At 37.8% G+C, this 11,820-nt stretch overlaps 1 protein-coding gene across 4 annotated transcripts in view; it reads right to left on the bottom strand.

The window, feature by feature from the left end:
• Positions 1-2,023: 2,023 nt before the first annotated feature.
• The window catches only part of LOC135746818 (1-acyl-sn-glycerol-3-phosphate acyltransferase gamma-like), a 30,297-nt gene continuing 20,500 nt past the window's right edge, over positions 2,024-11,820 (bottom strand). For all 4 annotated transcript variants that reach the window (XM_065265533.2, XM_065265534.2, XM_065265532.2 and 1 more), the window contains exons 6-10: positions 11,497-11,650; positions 7,027-7,129; positions 6,678-6,753; positions 4,800-4,998; positions 2,024-4,102 (exon numbers count right to left, since the gene is read on the bottom strand). In XM_065265533.2, coding sequence (XP_065121605.1) covers positions 4,011-4,102; positions 4,800-4,998; positions 6,678-6,753; positions 7,027-7,129; positions 11,497-11,650 — 624 coding nt within the window. In that variant the 3' untranslated portion in view covers positions 2,024-4,010. The remainder of the gene's footprint in view (positions 4,103-4,799; positions 4,999-6,677; positions 6,754-7,026; positions 7,130-11,496; positions 11,651-11,820) is intronic.

The following is an 11,820-nucleotide window of genomic DNA, read 5'->3' as shown; positions in this document are numbered from 1 at the left end:
CAGTTTCTACTCGACAGGTAAAGTTTGGCATATTATTTGGAGAAATCCATTTAAAATCACTGCTAGTAAAAGTTTATGTAAGCTATGATTAGCGATGCTAGCCCTGGCACAAGTCACGAACCGCGCAGACACGGTAAACATGCCGACAGCAACTTGTAAACAGAGCAAAGAGAAGAACTAGGCCCGTGCATGCTCTCTCTCGTTTTGTGCACGCATTTAATAAGCGTCCCCTCTCTGGAGCAGGTTGCGCATGTGCATTTTTTTATAAAAAGTGGATTGTTTCTTTTAAAAAATTCAGGAAAATCATCCACTATAACTTTAATTCAGCACTACTTTGTATAATTTAATATGTTTTATTTAATTAAAATGTTATGTTTTAGAACAAATTTTTCATACATTTTCTTTGGGGTGGGCGTGAAGGAATGCACAGTCCCCAAGGGGGCCGCACGATGAAAAAGTTTGAGAATCACTGTATTAACAAAGCAGCCTACATTAATAGTTATAACTGTATAACAACTTAGTGTACTACAGTACATTTTCACGTGTTTGTCTATACCAGCAAACACAAAACGTTTTTACAACGTTGTATTTTGGTTGTAATTAGGTTTGCAGCACAACGTTTTAAAAACGACACACAATATAAATTTTAAAAAACAATGTAACAAAAAAAGGACGTTTTTAACACGTTGTAAAAGCACCTAATTAGTATTTTAGGTAGTAAAAAAACGTAAATATCACGTCTGTTTACTACGAAAACAAAACCAGACCAAAATAATTAACCATGACGTGAAGTAAATCAGTCCGCCCAGAAGAAAGCTGCTTAAAATAAACCATCCTAAAGTGTTTTACAAAATAATGATTATAAGACTTGAACAACCCAGCTTTATCAGTTTCTGATCTTTTAGCCTGTATTTGACAACATGTTGTGACTCTCAGTGCGCGCCTGTGGTTTAGTGAGTATGATTTAGCATTTGAAAGAAATGCCGATACGCATGACCGGATGCGACCAATATCACAGGATCACTAGGGAGAAACCACCGATAGCTAGCATCTAAACATGCAGTAGTTTCACAACTTGGTCTCACAGACCGATGTTTCAACCGAAACCATAACAGCTTGACACATACACTACCAGTATTAGAAACAGACATGGCTGCTTATTTGTTTCATTTAAAAATACAAAATGAAAAGCATCGAAAACGAACACAGAGTAGCACTGCAAGGTAAAAAGGTTAAATATTTTTTAAATACACAGAGGTGGACACACCTTAAGTATTTTAGTTACATTTTCCAAGCATCTGTACTTTATCAAAGTGTTTGGCTTGGGAATTATTTTTACTTCACTACATTCAAAAGCATACTGTGTATTTCTTGTAAATTAATTGAATACCTAATCATATAAAATTGTGCTTTACACTTTTATTTTAATAGGAAAGTACCAGATTTTTAATGTACTTAAATATTAAATGTAAAACAAAAACTTTATTTGTATGAAACGTAGCAGAGTAAAATATAATGATATGCTTTGGAATGCATGTTTTCCAAAGAAAGACACTAATAAAATATGAATACTTAAAACAGTACTTTCAAGTAGGAAGTAAAATACTGTCCACCTCTGTAAATACATTTTTCCTTCTTCAGAGAAGCCCATCCTTCCTTCCAGCTCATGAGACTCATCATGACTTCTGGGATCATTTGAACAGTATTAAAGGTCACATGCATTGTACTTCATTATTTCAGTATTCAGTTCAGCACCCACATTAAAAAAAAAATAATAGCATCCGCACAAACCCTTTTCCAAACATTTAAGCATAAACAGTCCAGTTATTTGCCTGGAGATGCTTATTTTTTGTGCATAGACCCTTTAGTACTACAATTTCAGGGGTACCAGCTTTTTTACAATAAAAACCATTTTCCGTTCATAACAAAGAAAAATAATTGTATGCATCTTTACAATTACACACAAAACAGATATCAAGACTCCCTTTTAGTAGATTTGCAGAATGAAACAAAGCAACTCCAGTTTTATTCATATAGTGAATGCTTTAATTGATCTGAAGAGAATACAAAAAGTTGTGAGATTTAAACAGACTAAGCTTCAAGAACTACGTTGCCTTTGTTCACACCCCTCTAAAATTTGTTAAAACACAAGGGACCAAACTCAAATTAGCAAGCACTTCTTGATATTTTGTGTCGGTCCCAAATCTCACCATGAACTAGTGGTGTCCCATCAATTTGTATACAGTAGCAATGTTTAGTAGAAGCAGAGGAAAACCTGGTGTCACACAACAGCTGACCTGGGCTCAGACTCTTTCCCTGTCCATACCCGCATTAGCTGCAAACCTGATCCCAAATCAGCAAACTTACTGATTCGTGCAGTGAATCTGCTTTATGAACGTATAACCAAAATACACAAAAACATTTCCTGTAATTAAAGCATATTTCAGCCAAAACAAATCAAATCAGTCGCTCTAAAAATGTTAAAAAATAAAATTCACATGGGCATATTTACTCCCAAATGGGGTAAGGTAAAACTCAAAGCGGCATTCCCATATTTTAGTTTTATTAACTTTGGTCTTTAACACTATATGTTACCTACATCTTATATATTTCACAAGCGTATCACACACAGTTTTTCTGTGCAATTACTTGTATATCAAACGCGCACACTTTTACAGTACCATAGTCGGCATACACCACCATGACTTTAGCTGCGAGTCAGCCAAACTGCCCTGAGCTGCGTAATTCACACAAATCCCAACCACGCTGGACTGTTGCAAGGTAAAAGGGGCTCACGCTATACGAACACCGAATAAAGCTGCACTTTTCTGTCATTTTAAGGCTTGCAAACATCTGGTGTTATTCGATTACTATGCGATTAAACAACAAGCGGTTTTGTTAAAATTGTACAATAGCAGACAACTTTAAAAACAGAAACAATGTTAAAAGCCTAATGGATTTGTTTTACACTGATCATTATGTGCTCATATGCACAAATGACACTCACATACACCCAAAGCAAGATTTTGGGATTGTTCAGTGCTATTAGGAAACAAGTTACCAGAAACCCCTTGAAGTCCAGAAGAATTTTCTAGTTTATTTACAACTCAAGTCATAAGTTATCACACTAAAAAGTTTCACAATCTTTGCGTTTATTGTTTTCTTGGTCATTCAGCTTTTCTTAACTCTTTAGCCCTATAGATTTTTAAGTTACACATGAGGGCGAGTATCATGGTAGACAAAGCTACCTTAAATAAAGATAAAGAGATAAAGGTGAAGAGAGTACATATACCCTTAAAACACATACTCCTTGTTCAAGTACAATGATGAAGACACCATTATGAGAAATGTTTTAAAGGGGGAGAAATGTTATAGATTACTAGACATGCTACTAAACCCTGCTTAACCCATATGCATACACATATATATTGCTGTACCAATGTCTTAGCAGCATAAGACCTCCTAAAAGGGTCTACCTGTGACCACCTCATCTCTGATTGGCTGGCTGCCCTGGGTAGGGAGGTCTTCTCATTCACAATGCCTTGTTGGCTTGTAACGTAAAAGTTTGATTGTTAAAATAAAAAGAAAGTGGGCTTGAAAATGACTTATTTGAGAAAATGCAAGACCATGCACCTACGTGTGGTCCCTTACTGGAGAGGTGCACAGTGAAAGGGGCGGAGCTAAGAAAAGGTGATCTGTATCACTCAGCTTCATTTTATTTCTAAGCTTGGAAAGATCTCGCCTTTAACCTGCATCAAATAAACATTTCGTTTTCATCTCACACATGTAGTTAGCTGATAAAAATGATATTATTCATGGCGTTTTTACATTAGCATCATAAGTTGTATCTAGAGTTACACATCTATATCCCCAATGCTGCATTGAAGAGATTTTACGGTTTCATTCATTTTATATTATGTAAAAATAGGGATAACTGCACACGGGGCAGCTCAGTGCTCAAGGCTGGAGTGCAGGGTAAACGGTACAGTGGTCACACAGTGTCGACGCTTTCAGTTTTCTTTCTTAGCCTCCACGTTGCCGTAGCTGGAGCCCGTTTTGTTAACTTCAGTCACTCCGATGAGCCGACGGACTGCTAAAGAAGCTGTGGAGAGGGAGGGAGGGAGGGAGAGAGAGAGAGAGAGAGAGAGAGAGAGAGAGAGAGAGAGAGAGAGAGAGAGAGAGAGAGAGAGAGAGAGAGAGAGAGAGAGAGAGAGAATAAAATAATTATAACTCCTCACTCCTGTTTAAAATGAATAGGAAAGAGTCCCCATTAAAGGGACAATAAGTAGGATTTACCCCCAACTAGTGGTGAAATTGTATTTTGCATTCAAACGAATAGTGCTCTCTAGCGCCTCGCTTTTCCAAATGCGTGTTGCCACTACGGAAGCACTTATGTACTCACTGATCTCCTTGTCTGTTTCAGCTAGTGTTCTGAATGAAAAAGCATTGTGGAATCGCACGCTTTTTGTCCCTCTCTGCTATTATAGTTTATCAGTATGGCGAAACGACATGGAAGCCTCCTTGGACTTTCCCGTTCAATAAAAGTAAAGAGAAGAAATTCTAAGCTTACAAAGAAAAGTCAGATCATTGGCAGAGGTCATTTGACACCAACGAGGACATATTTATGAATAAAGATTTTCATTAATAAAACACTCAAAATCCTACTTACTGCCCCTTTAAAGCAAAACTTGTAGCATAAATGCATTACATGTGAATCAAACACATAACCTTGGCATTGCTAGTGTCGTGCTTTACTAGTCAAGCTACAGAAACAACTGGTGATGAATCACAACACTAACCGACAATGAGAAAGATCATGAAGCCGATGATGAGGAGGGGGGAGCCGCTGACAAACACATCCCAAGCAAAATTAATAAGCGGAGACAGCAGAAGCGTCGCCCACAACAGGAAGTTCAGCAGCGTCCAAAGTCGACGTTTTGGTTTAATAGAGGTTCCTGGGTAACATCCCTCCTTCTCATAATATTCTTGTAATGCATCCTTAAAATAACACAAGAGACATGGGATAAATTATACTGAACATTGATGCAATAGACAGAGTTTGGGGGGGCAAGGGGGAACTGCCCCCCTCAGACCAATGTGAATTATAATTTTGTCTGAGCTATGAATGAAATAAAAATAATATAATTAATATTTTATCATTAATTTGTCCCAACGTACAAACGTTTTTTTAGTGTGTAGACTGTAGGCTAAAATATTTTTAATTCATTTAAACGATATTTGAAAATGATAATCTTAACTCTTTCACTGCCATTGACGAGATATCTCGTCAATTAAGAGAAAACGCTTACGCCCCATTCAGACAGCCAACGACAAGCAGTAGCAGAGCGACGCAATCTCATTCATTTCAATGGAAACTGGGCGACTTCCGGCGACACAAGCGAACGTGACCGTTGGCGACAGAATGTAGGTGCGATTAGCGACGGAGTCGCGCGACAAAAGTTGAGAAAAGTTTAACTTTATGCAAATTAGCAGCGAGTTTCACGAGCGACTACCAATGGGAGTGAAGTAAGTGGACACTGATTTGTTGTTTACAACATGGGGTAACGTCACACTACTACGCAACCAGAAGTGGGAACGCCCACAAGCGACATCAACCACCAGCGGCAGGCGATGAGCAGCGATAACATCGCTGGCTGTCTGAATGCGGCGTTACCCGCCAATGACGAGATTTTCCGTCTTTCCGCAATACCGCTATTATTAAACTTTTTAAACCCGGAAGTATTGCCCTATGGCCAGCAGCTGCATGTCCGTGTCTGTTTTAAAGATCGCTCTGAATGGGATCTCTATGAAAAAACTGTCACAAAAATGGAATTATCTCTGTTTTTTGCTCAAAATATGGTGTTTTTGCAGAAACCTACCCATATTCAAAAGCTGATTACAAAAGAACCACTGAAGGTAGGATGAAACGACTTTTTTTTTTGAAAGCAGAGGGTCTGTTCTTTCATTTGGTATATTGTATGTTTATATATTTAAAGAAGAACATTTTCTGGAAGGCATTAAACTTTGGTGAAAATCATGAAAAACGCTGGCGCCGGCTGGCAACTTTAAAAAAAAAACGCTGGCGGTGAAAGAGTTAAAGGGGACATTTCACAAGAATTTTTTTAAAGATGTAAAATAAATCTTTGGTGTCCCCAGAGAACAAATGTGAATTTCTAGCAAAAAATATCATATAGATAACTTATTATAGCATGTTAAAATTGCCACTTTGTAGATGTGAGCAAAAATTTACAGTTTTGGGTGTGTCCTTTAAAATGCAAATGAGCTGATCTCTGCACTAAATGGCAGTGTCGTGGTTGGATAGTGCAGATTAAGGGGCGATATTATGCCCTTCTGAGGGGGAGCCAAATTTCAATTACCTCTTTTTCACATGCTTGCAGAGAATGGTTTACCAAAACTAAGTTACTGAGTTGTTCTTTTTTACGTTTTCTGGGATGATAGAAGCACCGGGGACCCAATTATAGGACTTAAACATAGAAAAAGTCAGATTGTCATGATATGTCCGCTTTAAATCTTGAAGTATTGCAGTTCCCATGTCTGCCAGTAGGTGCCTCCCCAAGCACAAATATGAAACTCTGCCTTTGATTGATGCAACAAGACATTCATATGTAACAATAAAAATAAACTTAAATTATTAAACACAAAAATGCATTTCAGACCTTCTCTTGGTAGAGCTTGTGTAACCATTGAGCGCACTCCTTTTCATCATCTGGGATCTCCTCCACAGGGAAGCGTCTGTGGGTGGAAAGATGGGAAGTGTCAGTGCAGCACTCTACACACACCACTAGTAGGCACTACTACTGTAGACAGTAGAGGGGCTTAACCAAGTTCAAATCCTGTTAGTTACAACCCTAATCCAAATGCTTACAAAAAATCTCAAGTCAGCAGTAAGGTTCAAAAGCTGCAGAATTTTAACATACAGACGGGTTGGTGTTTAGATATTTAATGATATGTGAAGTTGTGAACTTGAATTGATGTCGTCTCCAGATACATGAACTTGCGACTTACCTGACGCTCAAGTCTGCTGTGTATTTCTTCCCATTAAGAACGCCCAGCAGGGTTGGGTTCTGTTTGTCTTTGAAGTTCAGTGTAACATCATACACAGCTTTCACTGTTAAAATAAGATAAATATGATAAAAATGGCATTTTCTTTTCATCATTGGCACAAAGACCCTTACAAAAATACTGGGCACAAGACTGGGCAATATTATCAAATGATCCTTATTTATTCACTCATTCATGTGCTATATATCCCTGCCAAAAATATGGTACCAGCTGCATAAAAAGTTTATTTCGGTTGCATTTAATAGGTTATTTGTATTTTGAACGGAAATAGAAGATCAGATTAATATCCATTTAGCCAAGACTAATTGGCTATGTTTACATGCACAAAATTTTGTCAATCCGACTGAATTTAATACGATTGAGGGTTATGACGATACAGTTCACATGCACCCTAAACACTGCAATCTGATTTAAATGTTTGTTTACATGTACGTTCTATAGAATCCGAACCGAAAGTCTGCGCAATGCACACCAGAGTTGCCAGATTCATGTACAAAACCATCCAAATGGACGTTCAAAAATCCCAAAAGCATCCCAATGACTATTTACAGCTCAAATACAATAACTAAGCAACGAAATCTTTTCATCTTTAACCCGCAGTAAAAAACAACTAGTGGAAACAGTTTAAACAGTAGCCCAAATCTAAACTCTAAATAAGCAGAGGACTTGGCAACGCTACGCTGCAGACAGCACCTCTCGTCCAGTTCATGTTTTATCTCTGGATAAAAGTCAAAACTAAGTTGGAGAAAGTTGTTCTTAAGAAGTTTTCAGATATAGGTAATGAAATACACTTTTCAAAAGACACAACGCTATTTTATTACTTTAAAGGGATAGTTCAGCCAAAAATGATATTAAACCCATGATTTACTCACCCCCAAGCTGTCCGAGTTGCATATGTCCATCGTTTTTCAGACAAACACATTTTCTGATATTTTAGAAAATGTTTTAGATCTTTCAGTTGATTAAATGTAATGTTACGGGGTCCACGACCTTCAAGTCCAAAAAAGTTTGTCTTTTGTTTGTTTATCATCCTGGAGCCGTTTGGATTTATTTTGTGAAGGATGGATGCACTTTTTTTGGACTTGAAGGTCGTGGACCCCGTAACATTACATTTAATCAACTGAAACATCTACAACTTTTTCTAAAATATCCGAAAATGTGTTTGTCTGAAAAACGATGGACGTATGCAACTCGGACAGCTTGGGGGTGAGTAAATCATGGGTTTAATATCATTTTTGGCCGAACTATCCCTTTGAGTAGTGTAATGTTGTAAAAGTACACATAAACGATGCAAAATAGAGCGCGTGACCCCATTAACGTTACCTCAATAATGCGTGATGCTATTGCCTTGCTATTGTGTGTTTCTGTGATGAGAATCATGTGATAAGAGTTTAATATAACACATGAACTTGGAGCACAAATGTTCTGCGCATGTGCACATTGCATTTTTGCATCCCATTTAGAAAATACTACGATTCACGGGTTTCAATGCGTACTTTTCTCCTGCTGATCACAGTACACCACCCCCTTCAATACGATCCAAATTTGCATCCGATCATCCTCAATCGTATTGATTAAAGTGTTTACATGAAGACTTTTCAATACGATTGAGCCATCAGTAAGATTACAAAGGATTATTTGGTTGCATGTAAACGTACCTACTTATGTGGTCGAATGTAAATGTACCAGTTTAATAAGTCTATCTATAGCTATCTAATCAGAGAAGTGACCAGGTGTAAAAAGCCCTATAATGACTGCTGGAAGTAAAAAAAAACAAAAAACATTAAATAATGAAATAAATATAGTAAAAAAGGACATTCTGAAAATGTAACTTGTGCAATGTAGCCTGGGTGCCAGCCGATCTTAGCCCCGCCCACCACATTTTGAAAAACAGGAAGATCGGTCTGGGGTTTCTCCGTTGAGAAGCTACTATGCGAGTCTCAAAACTGGCCGACGAATCAAATTGTGAGGGCGGGCTTTATACGATGATGGACAGATGATCAACAGTAACGTATCAACCACGTCACCAAAGAGCGCGTGTGCTGAATCTGTTTAGCAATGAAATGGCTGCCGCTGGAGAATTCAGATGTGTGGATTCTGACATTGAGTCTGTTCGAAAAGATATCGACAGAGCATTGATTTAAAAAGAGGAACAGAGAAACGCGATCAAGGCATTTGTTTATGTTTTCGGCATCATTCCTACGGGATTCGGCAAAAGTTGGTCACACTTATGGAGGACAAAGTTAAAGAAGCAACTGAAATAGGTATCACGGCGATGCAACTCGGTGTGCACGACGAGAGGGATATAATTAGCGGTCGTTCCCAGCTTCTTTTCGGAAGCCCGGAATCGTGACTGCTGAATAAGTGGAGGGACATGCTAGGCTCCGATGTTTTTCAAGCCAACGTAATGGGTAGCTATCGTCGTGGATGAAGTTCACCTAACGTACAAATGGTAAGAGATAGTCTTACTGTATGACTTAGTAAATACTTAATGTTGTGATATAAATGAAATGTTGTAAACATAGTAGGTGTTGATGTACGTTCGCATTCAGAAATGGAACTCGTAGCAAGTAGCAGAGTTGGAGGGGGCGGGGTTAACTGATGATCCGTTTAAAGCCCGAAGTATAGTTTTTTTGTGTACGCGAACATACACGCACAGTCAAACACACAGCCTAGCCCTCATGGGCTACTACTAACTACATTCTCCTGTACCTACACATACAAAGGACGCAGAGTTACAAAAATTTGTTGGAGCGTGTACAGTGCACACGTACTATCCTGATGACAAAATTTGCTTCACGCCAACTGTGCGCAGACGCACGCTTTTGCATAAAAACTGAACTATACTATACTTTTAGCTTTAGCCATCTAGCTACATCATCAGAAAAGGATCATCACAAGGGCAGATGTACATTTTCAGATTTGGGATGCTTAACGATTAATCGCGATTAATCTATAGCAGAATAAAAGTTATTGTTTACGTCATATATGTGTGTGAACTGTGAAAAATAAAAAATATAAATACTTAATAAATATATTTTTTTCTTAAAATTATACATGCATGTGTGCATATTTATATATACATATTTATTATACACAGTTTACACACATTTATGATGTAAACAAAAACTCTTATTCTGCTATAGATTAATCACGATTAATCGTTAAGCATCCCTATTTCAGATTTTAATGAAAATATTAATTTTTTTAAATAACAAATTACCCTCACAGATAAAATTTTATAATGAACACTGCAATAGTCGTTTTGGGTGACTAACTCTTTCGCCGCCATTGACGAGATATCTCGTCAATCAAGAGAAAACGCTTCCCTGCCAATGACGAGATTTTCCGTCTTTCCGCAATACCGCTATTATCCCCTTCCGGAAGTATTGCCCTATGGCAAGCGGCTGCATGTCCGTGTCTGTTTTAAAGATCGCTCTGAATGGGATCTCTATGAAAAGTCCGTCACAAAAATGGAATTATCCCTGCTTTTTGCTCAAAATGTGGCGTTTTTGCAGAAACCTACCCATATTCAAAAGCTGATTACAAAAGAACCACTGAAGGTAGGATGAAACTGTTTTTGTTTGAAAGCAGAGGGTCTGTTCTTTCATTTGGAATATTGTATGTTTATATATTTAAAGAAGAACATTTTCTGGAAGGCATTAAACTTTGGTGAAAATTATGAAAACGCTGGCGCTGGCTGGCAACTTTAAAAAAAAAAAAACGCTGGCGGTGAAAGAATTAAGGTGTGTAAGGTGCTTCTCAACCCTTCTGGCCTAAACGACACTATTGGGAAAAAGTAGGACATCTTACCCCAACCTCTCTTACTGTGAAACAATAACAATAATACAAATGTCGTATTGTGAATTTATTATGTTGTGAAATTGTATAGCAACTGGCAAAATCTATACCTATGAGACAGACACTTATGTTCCAAAATAACACACTTAACTGGTCCCTAATGGTTTATGCATCATTGAAACTTGCAAAATATTTAAACAGCAAGTGTGAAACAAAAACATCTCAGCCCCACAGAGGTGTTGGAATGTGTGTTAAAAAGTCTGACATGTGACTTGTATAGACTGTTAGTTCTGTAGATAAATGCATTCTGCACTGCTTTGGGTTTAAACGGACGATATGCTAAAAGCACATTACTTATCTAGAAGCTAGTTAGGATAATGGATGAGCTACAAAACAAATACTGCAAATCCTTAAACTCTGAAAATTAAGGTGGTCTTATGAAAGCACCATTGAATATCGGTTGTATAGTTATGCAATGTTGAGAAACTAACATTAAAAATGAACAAAATATACCTCACAATTGAAAATGGTGTTTATGTTCACACTATCTTGTGAGATTATTTGCTTTATTTTGTGAGTGTATACAGTTTGTCTGCCAAACATTTGTCTAACCTGTTCCCTTCAGGCAATGCAGTGTAGTGGTAAATCCTTTGGTGCGGGGCAGCAGGTGATATTTGAGTTTGGGGAGTCCTTTCGACTCTGCAACCTGCATGCTTATCTGATGTTTCTTTTCGGTAAACCTCGTTCCTTCACAGTACAACAGGAACTGCAGAACACACAAAAAACACAGGCTAGTCACTCTTAGGTCAGTGGTAATCTCATCACTTTGTAATCTAAGCCTCCTCCCCATGGAAACGTCTAATCCGAACACGTCACAAATAAAATTTGACTTCTGTTGTAGGGAAACTAACCAATAAAACACTAAACTAACTAAAT

Source organism: Paramisgurnus dabryanus, chromosome 4 (genome assembly GCF_030506205.2).
Source record: "Paramisgurnus dabryanus chromosome 4, PD_genome_1.1, whole genome shotgun sequence".
Classification (NCBI taxonomy): Eukaryota; Metazoa; Chordata; class Actinopteri; order Cypriniformes; family Cobitidae; genus Paramisgurnus; species Paramisgurnus dabryanus.
Note: the sequence above shows the minus strand (reverse complement) of the source record. Positions and strands in the feature narration are given on the sequence as shown.